The following is a 25,062-nucleotide window of genomic DNA, read 5'->3' as shown; positions in this document are numbered from 1 at the left end:
GCCCATCATGTCCGCCCCGGCTCGAAGAACAACCAAGTGCCCATTCTAATCCCACCTACCAGCACTTTAGGTGCAGGTCCAGGTACTTTTTGAAAGAGTTGAGGGTCCCTGCCTCTACCACCAATTCGGGCAGCGAATTCCATACACCCACCACCCTCTGGGTAAAAACATTTTTCCTCATATAAAAAGAAAAAGGGTGGCTAAGGCAAACATAGGTCCTTTAGAGGATGAGACCGGGAAATTAATGGTGGGAAACATGGAGATGGCAAAAATGCTGAACAAATATTTTGTTTCAGTCTTTACGGTAGAGGACACTAAGAATATCCCAACACTGGACAAACAGGGGGCTCTAGGGGGGGAGGAGCTAAATACAATTAAAATCACTAAGGAATTGGTACTCAGTAAATTAATGGGACTTAAGGCGGATAAATCCCCTGGACCTGATGGCTTACATCCTAGGGTCTTGAGGGAAGTGGCAGTAGGGATTGTGGATGCTTTGGTAATAATTTTCCAAAATTCTCTGGACTCGGCAAAGGTCCCGGCAGATTGGAAAACTGCTAATGTAACACCCTTATTTAAAAAGGGTAGTAGGCAGAAGGCTGGAAATTATAGACCAGTTAGCCTAACATCTGTGGTGGGTAAAATTTTGGAGTCTATTATTAAGGAGACAGTAGTGGAACATTTGGATAAACATAATTTAATAGGACAAAGTCAGCATGGCTTTACGAAGGGGAAGTCATGTCTGACAAATTTGCTTGAGTTCTTTGAGGACATAACGTACAGGGTGGATAAAGGGGAACCAGTGGACGTAGTGTATTTAGACTTCCAGAAGGCATTCGACAAGGTGCCACATAAAAGATTATTGCTCAAAATAAAGAATCACTGGATTGGGGGTAATATTCTGGCATGGGTGGAGGATTGGTTATCTAACAGGAAGCAGAGAGTTGGGATAAATGGTTCATTCTCGGACTGGCAACCTGTAGCCAGTGGTGTTCCGCAGGGGTCGGTGCTGGGTCCCCAACTCTTTACAATCTATATTAACGATTTGGAGGAGGGGACCGAGTGTAACGTATCAAAGTTTGAAGATGATACAAAGATGGGAGGGAAAGTGGAGAGTGAGGAGGACATAAAAAACCTACAAGGGGATATAGACAGGCTGGGTGAGTGGGCGGAGATTTGGCAGATGCAATACAATATTGGAAAATGTGAGGTTATGCACTTTGGCAGGAAAAATCAGAGAGCAAGTTATTATCTTAAAGGCGAGAAACTGGAAAGTACTGCAGTACAAAGGGATCTGGGGGTCCTTGTGCAAGAAAATCAAAAAGTTAGTATGCAGGTGCAGCAGGTGATCAAGAAGGCCAACGGAATGTTGGCTTTTATTGCTAGGGGGATAGAATATAAAAACAGGGAGGTATTGCTGCAGTTATATAAGGTATTGGTGAGACCGCACCTGGAATACTGCATACAGTTTTGGTGTCCATACTTAAGAAAAGACATACTTGCTCTCGAGGCAGTACAAAGAAGGTTCACTCGGTTAATCCCGGGGATGAGGGGGTGGACATATGAGGAGAGGTTGAGTGGATTGGGACTCTACTCATTGGAGTTCAGAAGAATGAGAGGCAATCTTATTGAAACATATAAGATCGTGAAGGGGCTTGATCGGGTGGATGCGGTAAGAATGTTCCCAAGGATGGGTGAAACTAGAACGAGGGGGCATAATCTTAGAATAAGGGGCTGCTCTTTCAAAACTGAGATGAGGAGAAACTTCTTCACTCAGAGGGTAGTAGGTCTGTGGAATTTGCTGCCCCAGGAAGCTGTGGAAGCTACATCATTAAATAAATTTAAAACAGAAATAGACAGTTTCCTAGAAGTAAAGGGAATTAAGGGTTACGGGGAGCGGGCAGGAAATTGGACATGAATTTAGATTTGAGGTTAGGATCAGATCAGCCATGACCTTATTGAATGGCGGAGCAGGCTTGAGGGGCCGTTTGGCCTACTCCTGCTCCTATTTCTTATGTTCTTATGTTCTTGTGTTCTCATGTCCCCTCTAATCCTTTCGCCAATCAGTTTAAATCTATGTCCTCTAGTTCTTGAACTCTCCGCTAGGGGAAACTGGTACTTCCTGTCTACTCTATCTAGGCCCCTCATAATTTTGTACACCTCAATCAAGTCTCCCCTCAACCTCCTCTGCTCCAAGGAAAACAACCGCAGCCTATCTAATCTCTCCTCATAGCTGCAATTTTCAAGCCCTGGCTTAATGGGACTGAAAGTCGATAAATCCCAAGGACCTGATGATCTACATCCCAGGGTTTTGAAAGAGGTGGCTATAGAGATAATGGATGCATTGGTTGTCATCTTCCAAAATTCTATAGATTCTGGAACGGTTCCTACAGATTGGAGAGTGGCAAATGTAACCCCACTATTTAAGAAAGGAGGGAGAGAGAAAACAGGGAACTACAGACCTGTTAGCCTGACATCAGTAGTAGGGAAAATGCTAGAATCTATTATAAAGGATGTGATAACAGGACACTTAAAAAATAATTATAGGATTTGGCAGAGTCAACATGGATTTATGAAAGGGAAATCATGTTTGACAAAACTATTGGAGTTCTTTGAGGATGTTACTGTTAGAATAGATAAGGGGGAACCAGTGGATGTTGTGTCTTTGGATTTTCAGAAGGCTTTCGATAAGGTCCCACATACGAGGTTGGTGAACAAAGTTAGAGCACATGGAATTGGGGGTAATATACTGGCATGGATTGAGAATTGGTTAACAGACAGAAAACAGAGAGTAGGAATAAACGGGTCTTTTTCAGGTTGGCTGACTGTGACTAGTGGGATACCGCAGGGATCGGTGCTTGGGCCCCAGCTATTTACAATCTATATCAATGATTTGGATGAGGGGACCAAATGTAATATTTCCAAGTTTGCTGATGGCATAAAACTAGTTGGGAATGTGAGTTGTGAGGAGGATTCAAAGAGGCTTCAAGGGGATATAGACCGGCTAAGTGAACATGGCAGATGGAATATAATGTGGAAAAATGTGACGTTATCCACTTTGGTAGGAAAAACAGACATGCAGAGTATTTTTTAAATGTTGAGATATTGGGAAATGTTGATGTTCAAAGGGACCTGGGTGTCCTTGTACACGAGTCACTGAAAGCTAACATGCAGGTGCAGCAAGCAATTAGGAAGGCAAATGGTATGTTGGCCTTTATTACAAGAGGATTTGACTATAGGTGTAAAGATATCTTACTGCAATTATATGGGGCCTTGGTGAGATGGCACCTGGAGTATTATGTACAGTTTTGGTCTCCTTACCTAAGAAAGGATATACTAGCCATAGAGGGAGTGCAACAAAGGTTCACCAGACTGATTTCTGGGATGGCGGGATTACCGTATGAGGAGAGATTGAGTCGACTAAGCCTGTATTCTCTAGAGTTTAGAAGAATGAGAGGTGATCTCATTGAAACATACAAAATTCTTACAGGGTAGATGCAGGGAGGATGTTTCCCCTGGCTGGGGAGTCCAGAACAGGGATCACAGTCTCAGAATAAGGGGTAGACCATTTAAGACAGAAATGAGGAGAAATTTCTTCACTCAGAGGGTGGTGAATCTTTGGAATTCTCTACCCCAGAGGGCTGTGGAGGTTCAGTCATTGAGTACATTCAAAACAGAGATTGATAGATTTCTAGATATTAAAGGCATCAAGGGATACGGGGATAGTGCAAGAAAATGGCAATGAGGTAGAAGATCAGCCATGATCTTGTTGAATGGCGGAGCAGGCTCGAGGGGGCGGATGGCCTACTTGTGCTCCTATTTCTTATGTTCTTGTAAGATCCATTCGTAGCATGTTCCATCGGACTGACCTGGGCTTCACCAAGAATCTGTTCTGCAGAAGATTCAGAGTCAGCAGGAAGGGAACCACTAAACTATGCCATCCCTTACATCTGCACATGGAGACCGAGCAAAGCACCAGAACGCCTTTGGCTGCAAAAATGAAAATAACAATCACACTGAATTTTTACACCTCCAGTTCATTTACACTTCCAGGCATCTACAGTGGATATAGTGGCTGTGAATCAGTGATCTGTTATTTGCAGCAGCATTGAGCTAGCAAATCCTGTTTTCTGAAACACAACACATGTTTACAACTTGCCAAGGATCATCAGCAGCAACATGAGATATATACTGTATTTTACCCATAATGGTTTACAATTCGTATGTGGTCATTCCAGTGGCTCAATGGCATCCCTCAATCGAAAGGAAATTGCTCCATGTATGTACAGGTGGTCAATAGCCACTGCCTCAAAATCATACCTATAGATATTTTTTTATTTGTTCATGGGATGTGGGCATCGCTGGTGAGGCTGGCATTTATTGGCCATCCCTAATTGCCCTTGAGAAGGTGGTGGTGAGCCGCCTTCTTGAACTGCTGCAGTCTTTGTGGTGAAGGTTCTTACATTGTGCTTTTAGGTAGGGAGTTCCAGGATTTTGACCCAGCGACGATGAAGGAACGGCGATATATTTCCAAGTCGGGATGTTGTGTGACTTGAAGGGGAATGTGCAGGTGGTGTTGCTCCCATGTGCCTGCTGCTCTTGTCCTTCTAGGTGGTAGAGGTCGCGGGTTTGGGAGGTGCTGTCGAAGAAGCCTTGGCGAGTTGCTGCAGTGCATCCTGTGGACGGCACTCACTACAGCCAATGTGCACCGATGGTGAAGGGAGAGAATGTTTAGGGCGGTGGATGGGGTGCCAATCAAGTGGGCTGCTTTATCCTGGATGGTGTCGAGTTTCTTGAATGTTGTTGGAGCTGCACTCATCCAGGCAAGTGGAGAGTATTCCATCACACTCCTGACTTGTGCCTTGTAGATGGTGGAAAGTCTTTGGGGAGTCAGGAGGTGAGTCACTCGCCGCAGAATACCCAGCCTCTGACCTGCTCTTGTAGCCACAGTATTTATGTGGGTGGTCTAGTTAAGTTTCTGGTCAATGGTGACTCCCAGGATGTTGATGGTGGGGGGGTTCGGCAGTGGTAATGCCGTTGAATGTCAAGGAGAGTTTGTTAAACTCTCTCTTGTTGGAGATGGTCATTGCCTGGCACTTGTCTGGCGCGAATGTTACTTACCACTTATGAGCCCAAGCCTGGATGATGTCAAGATCTTGCTGCATGTGGTCACGGACTGCTTCATTATCTGAGGGGTTGCGAATGTGCAATCACCAGTGAACATCCCCATTTCTGACCTAATGATGGAGGGAAGGTCATTGATGAAGCAGCTGAAGATGGTTGGGCCTAGGACACTGCCCTGAGGAACTCCTGCAGCAATGTCCTGCAGCTGAGATGATTGGCTTCCAACAACCACTACCATCTTCCTTTGTGCTAGCCACTGGAGGATTGTTCCCGTGATTCCCATTGACTTCAATTTTATTAGGGCTCCTTTGTGCCACACTCGGTCAAATGCTGCCTTGATGTCAAGGGCAGTCACTCTCTCCTCAACATTTTCAGGACATCTTGGGGTGAAGTAGCATGCCAGAACGTTTTAAAGTGTAGTCACTGCTTTAGGGGAATTTGGCAGCCAATTTGTGCACAACAAGATCCCACAAACCGTCCGGAGATAGATGGTGTGGTGACAGTCACCAACTGTAAGGCCAGGCAGCTGTTTTGTTAACATGCTTAAAAAAAAAAGGTATAATTGAATTTATTTTCCAGTGTAAAGCTTCAATATTAGGAGTGTTGAGACTTCATCAGAACTGACAGTCAATGTAGCACTTCATCAACACGAAGGCCTAGAAATTCGATTGCGCAGCGTTATTTTTCAGGCGAAAATCTAGCGCTGCAGGGCCAATATGGCATGCGCGTGCTCAATCCTCACTGGAAGTGTGACGCACACCATATTGGTTAGTTGTCTAGGACGCCGGCCTGAATCCAACATTGGGCCCCTTACTCATGCAAATCGAGGGCCTAACTAACGCCTGTTTCAGGCCCCTTTGTGAATTGGATTACAGCTGACCGCAGCATGCGCCTTGCATGTGGCTTTTTTTTTGGACAGCAAGTGGTCAGTTTTCGCAATTCGCACAGTAGCCAAAAAAAAATCCTTAAAGGGACCACTGGAGGCTGCCACCCAAAAGGTAAGTTTTTAAAAATGTACTTACCTAAATGTGGAACCGGGAGGAGCAGGAATGCTGGCTCCACATTGCAGGCCACTGTTCTCGCTCCGCCCTCGTGAGCTGCCTCTGGGGCCTCGACTGGAGCCCGCAGCTCGCCGGTCTCAGGCAAATGATTGTCCGTGGTCCTGTTCAGGCGTGTGCGCTACACCTGCATCGTGCCCCTGTTCAGGTGCGATCCAATTTCTAGGCCAAAATGTTCTGTTGAAACGGTAGACTAATAATCTGTGCTTTTACAACACATTGACATACACATAAGCCTGTTTCGAGGAGGCTCATTTAAAGAGTCGGAGGCATATTAGATATCACATCATTATTACTTCAAAAGTGATGACAGGCATTTTAGGGACTGATAGCTAATGTCAGTGATACTTTATCAAATTCAGCAGACCATGGTGGTGCGAGTTTATTTTGGTGCCTGCAAACTTGACTCAACAAAACTTGTTTGTTTTCTTTCTGGTAAACCGGTTGAGAAAACTCGGAAACCTGATTTGAAATTGCCTCTTTGATATAGACCCACATTTATCTTTACACAGTCGGTGACTGAAATCCCAGTAAAATGCATATCTGAGAAACAATGCATTCTTTTGCAACTGTATCTCGTGGCATCGGTCCTCAAATGAACTCGTACATGATGAGAAATATTAGAAACGTAGAAAGAGGTGAAACGTATGGAAATGTGAAGGGCTATAAAATAATTAGCGGAAATTAATATTCTTCCATTTGTGGCCTTGCATAGTTTGCTTTATTTGAAACAAGATCAGCCAACTTGTTTCTTTTTAAAAGGTTGTATTTATTAATATTTAGTTTAAAATGTGGCAAAACCCTGTTAAAAGAGCACCCTACCTTCTCATTTTATATTTTCACAATTTGTTTGGGCGCATCAAAGTGACAGATGATGGGGTTGGGGAACAGAACACTTTTTTTATGGGACAGTCCAGTGTTAGCAGCAAACACTCCCAGGTCAGGTATAGTACCGCCAGTTGGAGAGTAAAGTTCTCTCAAGCCTTCCTGATAATATAACAACCCGAGCCTCATTACTGTGCTCCTTCATGACACAAGTGCCATTTTTTAATTGTCCAATAGCAGCAATCTAGGTTGTTTCATTGAATTAATAGTTAATTTTAGTGCCATTTGGTGCTAAATTATGGGCAATGTTTGGTGATGCCCATGATACTACCCAAATCCACTTCACATCAGAATCTTACACCCTACAGAGTGGGGAGACTTCCCTCCGATCCACTTAGGCTGGATTCAAATCCAAATTGCAGGGATAAAAGAGCAATGTCGTGAGCCTGTCAATTGTCCAATTTCCCAAAAGGTTTCTTGTAACAGGGTTTCTCAATGTAGTGAGCGAGAAACAAATAGAAACTTTTTTTTCTTCTTATAAATATGTCTTTACAATAGGTTTATTGAAAGGAGCTTCACTGTATTGGCTTTTCATCCAGCTAACCCACGTAGTTTTTGATTATTGTTCTGTGATATTTGAATCTGCCCAATCAGGTATTGATATTGAGTGGAAAAAGACTCAGTGCATGCCCAGGGAGGTGTCTTTGGACGTGGGGAAAGAATTTGGGTCAGCAACAAACACCATCTTTAAACCGTCCTGCGTGTCTGTCTACAGATGTGGTGGCTGCTGCAACAGCGAAGGAGTAACATGTATGAACACCAGCACTTCGTTTGTCAGCAAGACAGTAAGTATTGCTTTTTTTTTGTTGCTCTGTTCACAAGACACGTCTATATGTATTTACTAAAAGTGAGACAGCAATCTGCTCAGTCAGGGGGAGAAGTCTTGTCTGTCCATTATTTGTAGTAAGAAAGAACATGAATATAGTGCCTTATGTCCTCTGCCAATGAATTACTATTAAGATGTTCTCACTGTTGAGTGGAAAAACGCAGCAGCTAATTTGCGCACAAAAAAGTCCCACAAGCAGAAAGTGAAAGATGCGACCAGTTAATCTGTTTTCAGTGGTATTGGTTGAGGGATGAATGTTGTCCCGGACGCCAGGAGAACTTTCTGCTTTACTTTGAATAATGTCATGGGATCCTTTACGTCCATTTGAACAATGTATCCTAAACCTAGATTATAGACTTAAATCCTGGCGGGGGCTTAGAAGCCACAGCTTTCTGACTTAGAGGAAAAAGTGCAGCCACTGAGCCAAGCTGACACTGCCACGAAGCTGTAAGTATTTTCTTATAGTCGCATATAGAATTTTACTACAATTAGCAAAACAAAGGTAATCGACCCCACCTTCTATCTTCAATGGAATCAGGTCAGTCTTTTTATGAGAACCCTCTGGATTAAAACAAAGTACCACAGCACCAGTACTTTCAAGTACCTGCTGGCTGCATTCACTGAGGCCTTGGTTTCCTTAGTAATATAATTAACAAAGAATTTAGGAGGTGTTGAGATTGGTAACTCACCATTAGGGAATTGTGGAAGTGAAACTCTGGCCTACTGCTGCATAATTCAACCAGACTGAATAAATATTTTTGGTTGTTACTTTCTTTTTTTGAATGTATGAATGGCCCTTTGTCCAGCCTGGAATCAATGGCTGAATATAAAGTCCACAGTTATACTGCCATATTTAGCACCTCCTACCCCCACTTTACCTGTCGCCCTTGGGAGACATGGGCCTAGAAATTGGATCGTGCCTGAATTCAGGACCGATCCGATGCACACCTCTCAGGAAACCCACGTCAGGACCACGGGAAATTGTTCCGCCGATCTCATTTATATATTACCAGCGAGCTGCGGGTGCCAGGGAGGGGGGGAGGGAGATCGGCCAGCTGGGACGCCAGTCGAAGGCAGCAGATAAGTCTCGAGAAGGGGGCAAACGCGGGCCGGCAGCGGTCCGCAGTTTTAATGCGGAGTGGACTGAACACGTGCATGCCATATTGGACCCTTCAGTGCCCGTTTCTCGCCCAAAATGTGCGATCGAATTTCTAGGCCCTGTTTCCCCATTTGCCCCCAGGCCTCCCTTCAGACCTGCCAGCACGGAGGTAAGTAGCTAAATAGACAAAAGCGTAGATACCCCTGAGAAAAAGTGACTGAGTCCCTTTTCTATGAGGTCGGTGTTTATGTACTATTTAAAATGTACACATCTAAAAATTCTGCATTGCTTTATTCCCCCTTTTTTAAAAAATCTCATTCTCCTTTCTTAATTTCTTCTGTTTTGGTATATAAATAATGAAAAAGTTAGTATCATATGTTTTGTCTTATTCTGCTGATGTACTTTGTAGAGCGGTTGTGTAGGTTATGTGCTATGAGACTTCCTGGAAACTAGAAGAATTCTCTCCTTGTCTGTAAAAGAAGGTTCTAATCTTTCTAATTTTGCAAGGTCTCCCTTTCATAATAGAAATAAGAAAACTGATGGAGGTCTGGTGTCTTATTTAATTACTTGTTATTGACATTACCTTTCTTTTTCTAGACAAATTCTAGTTCCAATAACCAACCTCCTGCATTTGAGCGTCCAGCTCCGGGCCCCAGGCCTGTAGCCCGCAGTCTCCTGTTTAAAAGCTGTCCATGTGCCCCTTTGTCTTTTTCCGTTGTGTTCCCAGCCAGTGGGGAGGGAGGAGACTCTGACGTTTTTCCCATTCAGTCATTCTCCAGTAGGCCTGATGGTAAAATCAGTTACCTCTCTACCTCTCTTGGGGTGCAGATTTAAACAAAACATCTGCTGTTCTCAAAATGAATGTGAGTCACCCTGGTAAATGGACCTGGGATGAGGCACCTGCAAAAACCCTCAAACATAACTCAATCCCAAATCCTTTCCATGAAGAAAAAAAAATCACACATGCTGAAATGTGGCAGTGGCCCTACTCTTACCTTAACTCCCTCTCACCACTAATGTGCCGATAGAAAACCATTTTATTGCCCTTCATGCTTTTTACTAATTTTCTCTTAATTTCCCTTTTTTTGGTTTTCCTGTATTCTTTATAATTATCATTTTTTGTAATCTCCCCTATAAGCAGTAAATGCTTTTTTTTAGTTTCAAATTTCAACTAAGCTCCTTATTTGTCCATAGAGCCTCAACCTTCAGTACATTCCCTTATTTCTTTAATGCATTATACTTAATTTTTACCATCTCCAGTTTGAATAATTCGCAAAACTGATGTACCATTCTATTTTTCCATCCATTTAATCTGGGTAAGGTCCCTTTTTATCTTACTATAATTTTATTTTTTCTAGTCAAGTACCCCTCCCTTCAACTCCCCTTTTTCCTTTTCTTTTCTTACATGGAAGGTTACCTGATTATAAATGCGGTAACCTTCCATGGAATCCCACACTCGCTCACCTGACGAAGGAGAAAGCCTCCGAAAGCTTGTGATTTTCAAATAAAACAGTTGGACTATAACCTGGTGTTGTAAGATTCCTTACATTTGATTATATTGTGATCACCGTTTCCCAAATGTTCCCCAGCCGTTATGTCACCGACTTGCTCCAATTCATTACCCAGAACCAGGTTAAGTGCTTCATTCCTTGTTGCAGTAGACTGAGGAAACAGTCCTGAATGCACTACAAGAAACCTGTCCTTTCTCAACAACAACAACTTGCATTTATTTATATAACACCTTTAATGAGAAAAGATTTGAGTTTGAGTGAAGTAAGTGGAATTTGTTTTGACTGTCACTCTGTACGTTCATTTGATGGCTATAAAATAAAGTAGCTTAACAATTTGTATTTGGCCTCTTCTCTCTAAGTATTGCTCAGCCTTCAGAAAGAATGGCAAAGCACATGCGAAGGTACATGCGAAAGACACAATATCCAGTTCAAATCACAAGGACCCCTATAGTTACAGCCCTGGACGACGCTATCATATAATTAGATATTGGGCAGTACAGACACACTCCTAAATGTAAGATGCTCGGGCCACTTAAGGAAGTAACCAGCACCACTGTACCTTAGAGCATATCTAAGGCAGACACAAAATGTTGTAATACACACAAAGAGATGAATAACAACAACAAAACGTGCATTTATACGGTGCCATTAACGTAAGAAAAGATCCCAAGGTGCTTCACAGAAGCGTAACCAGACAAAAATTGACACCGAGCCAAAGAAGGGGATATTAGATGGGTGACTAAGAGCTTGATCTAAGAGGTAGGTTTTAAGGAGGGACTTGAAGGAGGAGAGAAAGGTGGAGAGGTTTAGGGAGGGAATTCCAGAGCTTAGGGCCTAGATGGCTGAAGGCACAACCGTCAATGGTGGGGCAAAGGGAGCGCGGGATGCATAAGAGACCAGAGTTGGTGGAACGCAGAGATCTCAAAGGGTTGTAGAGCTGAAAGAGATTACAGAGATAGGGAGGGGGGAGGTCATAGAGGGATTTGAACACAAGGATGAGAATTTTAAATTTGAAGCATTGGTGGACCGGGAGCCATTGTAGGTCAGCGAGCACTGGGATGATGGGTAAACGGGACTTGGTGCGAATTAGGATTCAGGCAACAGAGTTTCAGATGATTTCAAGATTACGGAGGGTGGAAGATGAGAGATCGGCCAGGAGAGCGTTGGAATAGTCGAATCTGGAGGTAACAGAAGCATGTATGAAGGTTTCCACGGCAGATGGGCTGTGGCAGGGTGGAGATGGGCGATGAAGGAAGCAAGTTTATAATAGAGAGTGACAGAATGGCAGACATACAAATGAAGCACTTTGGAGGTGAATTTCTTCAGCACTTCTCTCAATCTGCTGTAAAGTAAATGGCAGGGTCGGGGGGAAAGACGGTCCTTGGGCCCGATATTAGGAGGGAGGCGAGTTGGCAGCGGGGGGTCGACTGGGCGTGTGGGTAACTTGCCCAGTGAAATCGGGGTGCTCTGCACGCGATCGAAGCCGAATTGAAGGTACTTACGCATGCTTCTGGGTTTCCCGTTGCAGACCTGCGCAACAGGCGCACTGCGCCACCCGCATCACAGGCTGACAGCAGGAGGAGCCCTATTTAAAGGGGCAGACCTCCAATGCTCCTCCTGCAGCAAAGAACCAAAATAATAGAATGGAGCAGGCCAGAGGCAAGGCTGCTCCAGGGTTTTCTGACTCCTCACTCCAGGCGCTGCTCAATGGGGTGAGGAGTAGGAGGGAAACGTTTTTCCCATCGGATGGGAAGAGGTGGCCTCCCTCTGCCACCAAGAAGGCCTGGCTCGAGGTGGCAGAGGAGGTCAGCAGCAGCAGCAATGTCGGCCGAACCTGGGTGAATTGCAGGAAGTGCTTTAATGACCCAACCAGGTCAGCCAAAGTGAGTATACTTACGTATTCTCCCACACTCCGTCTTCCACATCACCTCCACCACCACACCACACCTTCTGCACTGCCACCACAACGCTCTCGCATCACTCCTCACATCCACTCAACTATCATCCTCACCTTGCCTGCACTTACTCACCGCCCCAGTTCCCATTCGAACACTACCATGCAACCCAATCCTCATACAATCTCATGGCTATGTCTCAAATGCACCCTCCCATGCATCTCCCTCACGGTCACCCCCACCCACACCAATGCATGCAGCAGGTCACTATGCACCCATCTCTTAATCACGCCATCTGGCATCTCTTTGTGTTTTGCCTTGATAGGAGAAGAGATGCCAGAATGCCCGGGAGAGGGCAAGGACCGCAGGGGGCCGCCACACCAGGTGGTCCTAACGGACGCGGAGTAGCAGGCACTGGAATTAAGCCATACGCTGGAGTGCCTGTCCGTGGCGGACGCCGAGACTTTGAGCGCACAAGCGGCTGGTGACAGAAATCTAACGCTCAGCACTCATGATAACGAATGCTCTTAACATCATTGGCATCTGCAGCACCCCCCGCTGCCAACCCGCCTCCCTCCTAATATCGGGCCCAAGGACTGTCTTTCCCCCCGACCCTGCCATTTACTTTACAGCAGATTGAGAGAAGTGATAAAGAAATTCACCTCCAAAGTACTTCATTTGAATGTCTGCCATTCTGTCACTCTCCATTATAAGCTTGCTTCTTTCATCGCCCATCTCCACCCTGCCACATGCATAATATTGCTTTCTGTTCTCTTGCCGGGCCATCTGCGACCGCCGTGACAGCGGAGGGCGATTCCTCAGAGGACCTGCCGGCCTCTGAGAGGGCATCGTCACATCTGAGCCAGCCATCCACCAGCGCAGACACACACACCTCGGTGGGTCCCGTCCTCAGTTAGTTGGGCTTGCACATAGTGAGTTAACACGCACGTGAGCACGAGTAGACCCTGGTGGCAGGGGCAACCGTGGAAAGTCCGCGTCGGTGGGAGCACTCTTCTCCAGCCTCTGCTCAGCTGGACCCAGATGGTGAACCCTGGGGGCCAGCCATGAAAAGGAGAGTCGTCGAGGGCCAGCAGCACATTGCGGAGATACTGGAACAGTTGCCACACGCACTCTCCACAATCACGCAGAGGATGGAGGAGTCCAACTCCTGCATGAGTGGAATACTGTCACAGGTACGTGAAGGCATCTCTTGAGATAGTGTCGCGGGTAGGTGCGGGAATGTCTGCGATGGAGGAAAGTCTAGCCTCCATCGAGCTTCAAGCACGGCTCAACAGTGAGTCCATTCAGGCCCTGACAATGGCCGTTCGGATTCAGAGTGAGCAACATTCTGCCGCCTTAAACAGGCTGACAGATACATTACAATTGGCCTTCCAAGGCTTCACACAAGTCCTCCAAACTGCCGTCCAGCAGGGTGGAAGGAGTGATGTGGGCCTGGCCCAGGAGAGGGATAATGGTGAAAGGGGACATGGAAGTGGGGACGCCACTCAAAGCGCTCCCACTTCTTACCCGTTGCCCCCCCTCTCAACCAGTACCCGCAATGCTGCCTCCTCTCCAGGTGGCCGAGTCTGCCCCTGCACAGGTGCAGGTCGAGCAGTCTTTGGAGGGGCCCTCACGGGCACCGAAACCCAGAGGGTGTCCGCGCAAAGCATCTCATCGGTCAGGGCATGGACAAGAGTAACCTGCCATTACCTCTGCTGAAGCCACAGGGGTAGCACCACGTAGGGGTTCCCGTAAACGTAAGGCTAAGGTTTTGTGAGCACAAAGGGGATGCACAAGGGTGTATGATGGAATGTTATGTTTTTCATTTAGTTTCGTTTGTTTTGCCGAGCACATTAAAATTTGTTATCACCACTACTGCCATGTCTTTGCAAATCTTATCTGGTTTGTGCAATAATTCCCTTTCCTGAGGATCACCATGAAGTTCCACACCTGATGCCACCCATTGTGTCACTGCAGAGTGGGTGTAGGTGTATTTGCAGGACTCTTTTGTGCAAATGACTGAGAGACGTCGGCGATGTCCCCAGTGGCACCCTGGAAGGATCCGGAGGAGAAGTTGTTGAGGGCAGTGGTGACTTTGACAGCTACAGGTAAGAAGATGGTGCTCGGGCCAGCCGGGAGCAGCTCGGCATCAAGGAGGCTGCAGATGTGTACGACTACATGTCGAGTGACTCTGAGCCTCCGTGTGCACTGCTGCTCAGAGAGGTCCAGGAAGCTGAGCCTCGGTCTGTAGACCCTGTGGTGAGGGTAGTGCCTTCTGCGACGCATCTCTCTCTGCTGTTGCCCTCTCTCCTGCTGTGCAGTGGATGTGTCACAGCACTGTGTTGTGGAGCTCCACGTGTCAGAGGTGGACAGCGAGGCCGGTGAGGCTGGTGATGCTGTTCAACCTCCGATGAGGTCATGACTGCAGCTATGGCGGCCCCCATCCACAAGATGTACGTTTGAGGGGGTACGCAAGATAGGTAAATGTGTCTGCATACCGGGGTTGAGGTTGCAAGTTTGTGAATTTTAGTGTTGGGAGGAGGGTGGTGGAGGCCAAACTTTGTGCAAAGTAACAGAGTGGCCTCCTGCAATGAGTGAGGGTCTCCCCCCACCCCCCCCCCCCCCCACCTGTCAAATGGACCTTTGCAGCTTCCACAGGCTGGTGGCTGCAACACGTCTGTTTCAACTGGGAGTGTTTCCCCCAGTACGGGAAACATGCTCAGTTGATATGAAAATCCCACCCCTCCTAAAATATCCTCCCAATCAGGTCTGCAAACGGCCTGAACTATCTAAATAATTGATTTAAGTGGGATCCCGCTGGCTTTAATTGCCGGTGGGAGTCCCCCATGCGGGGGCTGCGGGCGCATCTAAGCGCGTCACTGGGGAACCCGGAAGTGGGCGGGTTGGAGCCGGGCTCCGGACCCGCCCCGGGAATCCCGAATTTTAGCAGCCCACCCCCGCACGAACGTACCCGCTCGGCCATCCGAAAATCGACCCCCTTGTGTTTATACTTGGTTAAGAAAATCATTGTGCACGTGTCACGGTCCTGTGTGATTGGCACCTGACTGAAAAGTGAAAGGAGGAGATTGACACATAGAGATCACTCTCTCTTAACAGCAACAGAGGGAACTCGGCAGTTTAAGAACACCTAAAGATCCTCCTTTTTGCTGCAGTGCAAGATTCTGTGCAGAAGAAATCAAAATCATTACTGTGCTACGGAAACCGGTCCTGTCAGAAACAGAAATGCTCTGTTGAGGCGGCGAAACCCTGGAAGTTAAAAGCCCTTCAGTTAAAAGCAAAAATGATTTTGAGAACCCCAATCATATAAAGATAGCACAGTTTTGGTTTCAGAAAAACAAATTGGCAAGATTTATTAATTATTAACTGATTGGAGTGAATCAGAATGAAACATTTCCTCTGCAATATAACTTTCCCACGTGAAAGTAGAGTGAGGCAGCCAAATGCGTCCAGTGAAAGCTGTCAGTTCTCAAGTCTGTCTAGCTTGTCTACATTTGATCACTGTCTGAAAGGAAGCCTGTGTCACACTTAAAATTACAATGAACTCTATTTATCAACCCCAGCATATCCTGATTATTAAAGTACCCTGAGTGAAGCATAAAACGGTCGGCAACAACAGCAGCATGTTAGTTATGTAAGCGCAGGTTGTACAGTGGAATTCCAGACTTGTCAGCAGAACATATTTTATAGAACTCACTTTGTCCTATTTATGAGAAACATACCCTCTCATTTTATGTTGGTGATGCATGCAATTACATATTTTTTATAATTTTTTAAAAAATGTTAAACTTGTGGGGAGTCCAAAACTAGGGGTCATAAATATAGGATAGTCACTAATTAATCCAATAGGGAATTCAGGAGAAACTTCTTTACCCAAAGAGTGGTTAGAATATGGAACTCGCTACCATAAGGAGTAGTTGAGGCAAATAGCATAGATGCATTAAAGGGAAAGCTAGATCAACACACGAGGGAGAAAGAAATAGAAGGATAGAGTTAGATCAAGAGGGCTGGGAGGAGACCATTTGGGCCAAATGGCCTGTTTTTGTGCTGTATATTCTATGTAATATGTCAATAAGGCTGAAAATATCTCTACATTATTGCACATTTGAGAAAACTCTGCTGTGATCAATTGGAAAGGAAATTAAAGGAGAAAAAGTTCAACATCACCCTTTGGATGCCCTTAAAATAAACTCCTAATGGCATCCACAGAAACGTAGACAGCGAATTACTTGACCACAATAGAACAGCGGGCATTGCCCCCTACTGAGGTGGCAGCAGGCAGACCTCTCCCATACCCCGACTGTTCGACAGTGCGGGTCGAAGCGTTGTGTGTCCAAATAAAATCATGCACGCACAGGCTGAATCAGGAGGAATTCTCCAAAATCTAGTTCCCCATTCTTGACCATCTGCCAATGGCTGGCGGGCACATTGGCCACACTTCCTGTATAGCTGGTACTGAATTTTAAAAACTGCTGGTGCCTCCCGAGGGGGTGACTGAAAGTATTATTCCCCCAATAAGGTGGGAGACTTTAAAAGCAACTTTTTACTGATCACTGAATCAGCATTTGCCAACATTTGCAATGTTGTTGATTTAGTGTGTTTCTATTGTTTTAATACACAGAACTAACTAGGATATGGGGAGAGGGAGTGTTTTTCTCTGTCTTCCCCTGCTAGCCCCATGAATCAATAAATCCTTAACAAAAACAGGAAAGTTAGCAACACAGATGAAGTACTTTACAGTAAAAATACTGCCATGGGCACTGACCTTTTTCTTTAAAGCTTTCCTCAGTGAGCTACGGTGTGCACAGTATGTGCTGAAAATTAGAAGCTAAATAACCAATGATGTTACCAAAGATCATTTTAAGCAGTGCACTGGCTAAATCTATCTACTTACATATTGTTAAAAAAGAAGAAATAAAAACAGAAAATGCTGGCAAAGCTCAGCAAGTGAGGCAGCGTCTGTGGAGAAAGAAACAAAGTTAGAGTTTCAGGCCAAAGACTTTTCATCAGAAGTTCTGACGAAAGGTCTTTGACCTGAAAAGTTAACTCTGTTTCTTTCTCCACAGACGCTGCCTCACTTGCTGAGCTTTGCCAGCATTTTCTGTTTTTACTTCAGATTTCCAGCATCCACAGTATTTTGCTTTTGTTAAAAAAAGGAGTGTTCGTCTGTTTGGCTTCCTCTGTCTTTAGCAATCTGTAAACAATTTTACAACACCAAGTTATAGTCCAGCAATTTTATTTTAAATTCACAAGCTTTCGGAGGCTTCCTCCTTCGTCAGGTGAACGATGTGAAACGATTTTTTCACATCGTTCACCTGACGAAGGAGGAAGCCTCCGAAAGCTTGTGAATTTAAAATAAAATTGCTGGACTATAACTTGGTGTTGTAAAATTGTTTACAATTGTCAACCCCAGTCCATCACCGGCATCTCCACATCATTTAGCAATCTGATTGGTTCTTGGGAACCATGTGACCATCAATTAGTCCCAATAACTTCTTTTCATTGCTCGCCGGTCTCTGCCTTCTCATAGGTCATTGCTGACACTGTTCTTGTCATCCACCGGCTATGTTTGATTCCACGCTTAATGATGCCTGCACCCGGACCAAGTCTCAGCCTAGCCTTCCTGGTCCCAGCCCAACCACTGGCCTCCCCCGTCACCAGACCTGGATCTGGGGCTTGGCTTCAGCCTGATCCGTGGCCTTCCTCAGCATCCCTGCCTTCAACTTGCTTCACCCACATCTCAACACTGACCTAGGGCCTAGCCTTAGCTTTGTGGCAGGACTGCACCATATCGCCACCCGCCCCCCCCCCCCCTCAACATCTACTGTATCCACCCTCGACCCTAACGGTTCCTGTCCCCAGTCTCTGGATGGGATGATACCAAGTAATGCACAATATAATTTCCACCGCAATTTTGTGTACAATTAAAAGGAATATACAAATATTAAATAAGCTCTTTACAATAATGGGACATTTAGGATAGATTAAAGAGGAAGGATATTCTGTACAGAAGTAGTTATAATGCAAAGAATGTTTAAACATTTTGCTGATTAAGTTGAGGGGATGTCAGTGCTACAGAACTGAACGCTTTTCCCACTCTTTGTTAATCAGTGTCTGCATCAAGCACTTGCAAATCAGTCAACCATGGCCAGATCATAGAATAATACAGCACGGAAGGGGGCCATTCGGCTCATCGTGCCTGTGCTGGCTGTCTGAAAGAGCTACCCAATTAGTCCCACTCCCCTGCTCTTTCCTCATAGCCCTGCAAATTTTTCCTTTTCAATTACATATCCATACAGGACAAAACTCCCTGTGTTTTGTCCCAGCCTCAGAAGAGTACCTGTGCAATACTTTTCATTCCCACACCAGCCAATCTTCTAGCCACTCTCTCTGACATTACCAGTTTGTGACTAAGCTTGTGCTGTGGACCTGTGCCAGTTAAGCACTGAGTTGGAACTGGCCAAACTTATTTCATTTAGGTTGCTTACAACTGAAAGGGCTTTAAAAATGTGTAGGCTAGATTTCAACTCGGGTCCCAGGTGCAACAGAAGTGTGCTTAAACCCCTGAGCTACTCAATTCCTCCAAAAGATTTTATCATTTACAAAATTAATAAAATGTACAGGGCGAAAATAGTATCTTAAGTGTTTTCCTTAGAATAACTTTTCCTTTACAGAGGTAGTCAGAAATGCACAGTAGCATATGCAATGGTGAAAACTGGGATCAGAACTACAGACAAAAGATAGGACCTCTTGATATAATACCCTTAGCAGGACAGGATACCTTAAAAGGGATACAGACATAAATGCAGTGGACTGTTTATCAGAATCAAATTGCGTTATCTTCTTCTTGGAGACTTTATATTCAATAAAACTTTACTAGCCAATCTAACAAAAATAAACTCTGAAATGGAAAATTGGCACAGCAATGCATTCTGTTAAGCTGAGCCAAATCCAAACCAATAAGTTTGATCTTTAGCTTAATGGCAAAATCAACATTTAGTTGAACACCATTGCTGGGTGTATATTGGAAAAAAATCTCTGATGTAGCAGTAGAATGTTTTGGCTTAATAAATATCAAACTGCCTAGCCTTGATACCTAGATTTGTACTCATTTCTTTGTACTATTCGATGATTGTTGGTCTGATAATTTTCTATACCCACAAATTGACATATACTTGACTCAAACCAACAAATCATTTTCTGTTGACTTGTCTTAACCCAGCTTTAGAAAAATGTACTGATTATGCTTGTTTCTGACTGTTAAGTGGCTGAATATTTCGTTGTAAGAACATGTTAATACTGCAGCAGGAATGGGTGAGTTATCATCAATTTAATAAAGTCATAAATTATGTTTTGGCACAACATAAGAAGAAAATCTAGCTCTGATTTACAGTTATAAGACACACATGATAACATATATTTATCTTGGTGCTTTTTGGGGAGGGAGCATTGGTGACAGAGTGTTTCAGTTAACTAACCAGATAGGACAGTGTATATGCTAGAGGGGAAGCATATTCAAATGTACTCAACATGATTTGTTCTAGAAGAGGATTTATTCTGTTTTACGAATGTTCTAAAGTTATTTTTCCAACAATAAAGTTCTGTAACGCGCACTGTGTGGATGATTAAATAATTAGAACCCCAACAGCTAAATTTCTAAAACTTTCTACTCCATTTATATTAGGAGTTTGCTGCACATGGAATGTTACAATTGATTACAAACATACGGAAAAAGACAGGATAAGACCAGCTGGTCCGTCAGACCTGTCCCATCACTAGCTAGCCATCTTTCGGGTTTAGGGGGAGTTCTTGAACTACAATCATAGGAATATAGGAACAGGAGTAGGCCATTCAGCCCCTCGAGCCTGCTCAGCCATTTGATAAGATCATGGCTGATCTGTGATCTAATTCCATATACCTGCCTTTGGCCCATATCCCTTAATATCTTTGGTTGCCAAAAAGCTATCTATCTCAGATTTAAATTTAGCAATTGAGCTAGCATCAATTGCCATTTGCGGAAGAGAGTTCCAAACTTCTACCACCCTTTGTGTGTAGAAATGTTTTCTAATCTCACTCCTGAAAGGTCTGGCTCTAATTTTTAGACTGTCCCCCCCTACTCCTAGAATCCCCAACCAGCGGAAATAGTTTCTCTCTACCCACCCTATCTGTTCCCCAATCATTATACTATACTGTGGAGATGCCGGTGATGGACTGGGGTTGACAATTGTAAACAATTTTACAACACCAAGTTATAGTCCAACGATTTTATTTGAAATTTACAAGCTTTCGGAGGCTTCCTGCTTCCTCAGGTAAATGTCAGGAACTCCTCGAAGCCTACGCATTTATAAATCACAGAACAATACATGGTGATTACAGACAGTCTTTGCAACTGCCCGTTGCCAAGGCAATCACCGTGTTCAGACAGAGAGGTGTTACCTACAGAGCCCCCGAATGCACACAGGGAGTCAAGAGACTAAGTGTAGTCTTAAGATTAAGTGGGGTTAGAGTGTGGGGATAATTGGACCCGGGCGCACGGAGTTTTAATACAATATATAGATAAATAGCAAGTCGTGACTCTGAAGGTATTGTCTTTGGTCTTGTTTTTCAATTCTTTGTGCGTGAATTGGACCTTTATCTTCTTTGAACCATACTAGCTTCAGTAATTCCTGCGTAAGTGTAGCACAGATCAAATGCAGTGCATTTTCCCTTATAACGTGGGGTTGACCCCAATAGCAGGTGAGCAGCTGTAATTATATTCAAATGGCATTTTCTTTGTCCATCCCATCTACCTTTTTTAGTTTCTGTGATTGAAATTGAGAAAACTGTGCTAGTAAGCAAGGACTTTTAGGGTTATGAACGTGTGTTCTGTAGAAGTTTGAGTAAGGTTACCCAGGTTCATTTTAGTAAAAACTTTTAATACTCATCAGAGATGGAGATTTTCAACATGTATCTCTTAGACTATTACATTTCCCCATCCAAGTCCATGCAGGATTCACATCCATTCACCTCGGCCAAATGTAACTTGCCCAAAATGAGGATCAGATTCCAAAATATGTTACCAATTACACAGAACATCACAGTGGGGAAGCTTATCCTTTGCTAACCTTGGATGTACTGAAACCTTCTTAGTCAGTTAACCATCCTGCTTCACTTCCCTTCCCCCAATTGACTGCTGAGACATAGCCCATCCCATGATGTATCTCCCTAACTATCCACTAATTTTCTAACTACTATACTCTCCCAACCTAAAACTGGCCATCATTATCAAAAATGAGTGTGTACTATCATGGAGTTGCTGCTGACTTGTGAACAAAATAGTGAACCTATAAAACAACAACTTGCATTTATATTGTGCCTTTAACAGTAAAATGTCCCAAGGCACTTCACAGGAATGTTATCAGACAAACGTTGACTCCGAGCTGGAGGAGAGATTAGGACAGGTGACCAAAAGCTTGGTCAAAGAGGTAAGTTTTAAGGAGTGTCTTAAAAGAGGAGAGAAAGATGGAGAAGCGGAGAGATTTAGGGAGGAAATTCCAGAGCTTGGGGCCTAGACGGCGGAAGGCATGTCCGCTAATGGCGGGGCGAAGGAAGTGGACGATGCACAAGACGCCAGAATTGGAGTAATGCAGAGTTCCCGGAGGACGTTACAAAGATCGGGAGGGCTGAGGCTGTGGAGGGATTTGAACACGACGATGAGAATTTTAAAATTGAGGTGTTGGTGGACTGGGAACTAATGTAGGTCAGTGAGCACCAGGGTGATGAGTTAGGATATGGCAGCAGTTTTGGTTGAATTCAAGTTTATGGAGATATTGATACATTTTATTGTAAATATTTGCCATGGAGATTTCAGTTTTCTTATTGTGAACTCTACTTTTTCACTTGCATATCCAATGTGTGCATGTAAAAGCATCAGAAGGAAATAATTACCAAGTTAATTATACATAATGATAATTATGGCCTATTTACTGAATTCAATAATAGTGTACAGGTTGGTAGGGTAAATGGGAATGATCGTCGACATGTTTTATTCACTTGTTTGTTTTACATTTATTTATTCATTTTTAATCTCCTTTTGTTTCCTAGCTGTTTGAGATTACAGTGCCAATTTCCCAGGGACCAAAACCCATAACAATCAGCGTTGCAAATCACACTGGCTGCAGATGTATGTCAAAGCTGGATTTCTTCAGGCAGGTCCACTCCATCATCAGACGCTCTATACCTGCGTCCTTGTCAGAGTAAGTGCAACTGCGGCTATTAACGTAACTCGGGTTACATTTTCCAAGTCTGACACTGCAGCGCAGTCCCTTGCTCACAGCCAGTCCATGTCAGAAAACCGTGGGCACGTTGCTCACAATTTTTAAACACGCATTACTGACGGGCAAGGGACTTCACCACTCCCTGGGACTTGGAAAATTGGGCTCTTTTGTTTAAACCTGAGGTAAATCCAATCTATGTACTGGAGGTAACAGTACTTTTTTCTGCACAAAACCAGCAGTGCTGTATAGTGAGGTGGTTCATAATAATTGTGGAATAAAAACAGAAAATGCTGGAGAAGCTAAGCAAGTGAGGCAGCATCTGTAGGGAAAGAAACAGAGTTAACGTTTCAGGTCGAAAACCTATCGTCAGGACTGGACGATGTTAAGAGTTAAAATTCTTGAGCAAGTACAGAGCCAGGGAAAGGGGGGGGGGGTAGAGGGGAGGAAAGAACAAAAGGGTAGGTCTGTGATAGGGTGAAACCACGTGGAATAAGTCGGAGCTGAGACAGTTGCTGAAGAAAGAGATGTGGCTGCGAAAGCGAGTTTTAGAAGAAACCTGATCAAACACGAGAAGGGGAACAGAAAGTAATGAAGGTGAACAAGATAAAAGAGATGAACGGAAATCCCGTTGGATAGAAGAGCAGAACTTCTTCAAGTTGGGGCATTCCTGGAAGAGAAGTGGCCGTGAATTAAACACTAAATCAAAAACAAAACACTGCGGGTGCTGGAAATCTGAAATAAAATAATAATTGTGGAGTCAATATCGATATAATTAAAAGGCTTGCACCTGGGGAATGACTGTCCCATCACCACATCTGAAAGTGTGGCCTCAGAGGCATTGCACCTCAAAAGTATCACATCTCAGGGCTTCGCCCCTTCAAATCCATTGGGCAGAAAATTGTGATTGGTGCAAATGACCACTTGTCAGGTATTGGTAATCTGTCAGGTTACCAATTAACCAATTGACTAAATGAACGAATCAAAAAGTAACAAAATGTACCAATGAGAAATGAGTAACTAGAGAAAACCAAACAATCAAACCCCTCCGTTTTTTTTCCAAGCGACCATTCACTAATCAGAAACTACTGCATAACCGATTTGCTCAGATAATTATTTTGTTCTTCATAGTTCCCCGCCTTCAAAAGCCTCCTTAAAACCTACCTTCTGTCACCTCGTCCTACTCATGCCCAGATCCAATCCTGAACTGAAAAGGCCCATCGGCCTTTTTTAACTCTATTAAAGGTGCTATATAAATGCAGGTTGCTGTTGTAGTAGTCTTCCCGCTGTTGCTGTGGCACTACAATACCCAGAGTGCACCATAACAACTGACATCACACATCAATCAACCACAGGGGGCAGGGGAAAATTATAAATATTTTATAATGTAAATAACTGAGAATAAGAGATTTGGGGAAGGGAAGAATAAATCAAAGTTTCTTGTATCGTAAGTAAGACTTGTGATGTGCTGGACAAGTGAGGCTTGCATTTTTCAGTCACAGTAAGGTGTAAAATGTTTTTACCTCAAGTCAGTCATGTGATATAATGCAGCAGTTAATTTGCTGCATTACAGCAATAAGTGAACTGCCGTCAAGTTTGGGCTACAGCAACACTAGGGTAGACTTAAAAAAACTGCACTCCAGTTCCTAACTGCTTGCAAGCAATGCCATGGGGACTTCTAGTAAAAAGTTAGTCCTTCCAATACCTTCGTGAATTGCACCGTGCAGAAATGTATAACTGTATTTCATTTATTCTGCAATTGTTTTTTCATATAACAGTAAAGTTATAACTAAGACTATTCAATACTTCTAAAACTTTTGTCACATGTTGATGACACATATATATCTTGGTTGATAATTACAGGGACACTTCAGCCATTTTGTAGAATTACAGAATGTATTTTCTGTTTGACGATCATAATATGATATTGCGGAGTATTGACACCACTGTGTCAGGCAATGAGTTGCGATGTGTCAGCTAATGAGTTGGAGGCGGGGCGGGACTTACGGCAGGACTCACAGCAAACGGTGTATTTTACAGCAAACAATGTCTATTTACAGAATCTATTTAAAAAGAGTCTCTACGAACTGCAGTGCTCAGAACTTATGACCAAAACTGCAGCAACTTCTCTCGATAATAGCAATGATTTCTCCAGCAAAATACACTGACTGGAGGATAGTTACATACAAATTATGTGCGTATAATCAATCCCATTCACTTACAGCAGTGCGGTCTCCAGGTATGATTGACGGGGGAATTACCCAATCATCTCCATTAGGGCTGGGAATAGTGATGTCACTATAGTGAGGCCATTCGTGCCTGTGCTTTATCATGTAGAGCTTTCACATGTAGAGTGCTGTAATGTGGAATAAAATCAAATAAATAATGAATCC

The 25,062-nt window shown here is 44.1% G+C and overlaps 1 protein-coding gene across 2 annotated transcripts in view; it reads left to right on the top strand.

The window, feature by feature from the left end:
* The window catches only part of vegfc (vascular endothelial growth factor c), a 207,712-nt gene that overhangs the window by 134,415 nt on the left and 48,235 nt on the right, over nucleotides 1-25,062 (top strand). For both annotated transcript variants that reach the window (XM_067982522.1, XM_067982523.1), the window contains exons 3-4: nucleotides 7,662-7,852; nucleotides 22,500-22,651. In XM_067982522.1, the coding sequence (XP_067838623.1) occupies nucleotides 7,662-7,852; nucleotides 22,500-22,651 (343 nt within the window). The remainder of the gene's footprint in view (nucleotides 1-7,661; nucleotides 7,853-22,499; nucleotides 22,652-25,062) is intronic.

The sequence above is a fragment of the Heptranchias perlo genome, chromosome 4, assembly GCF_035084215.1.
Source record: "Heptranchias perlo isolate sHepPer1 chromosome 4, sHepPer1.hap1, whole genome shotgun sequence".
In the NCBI taxonomy this organism is placed as follows: domain Eukaryota; kingdom Metazoa; phylum Chordata; class Chondrichthyes; order Hexanchiformes; family Hexanchidae; genus Heptranchias; species Heptranchias perlo.
The sequence above is the reverse complement of the archived record's forward strand: the minus strand, read 5'-3'. Positions and strand labels throughout refer to the sequence as shown.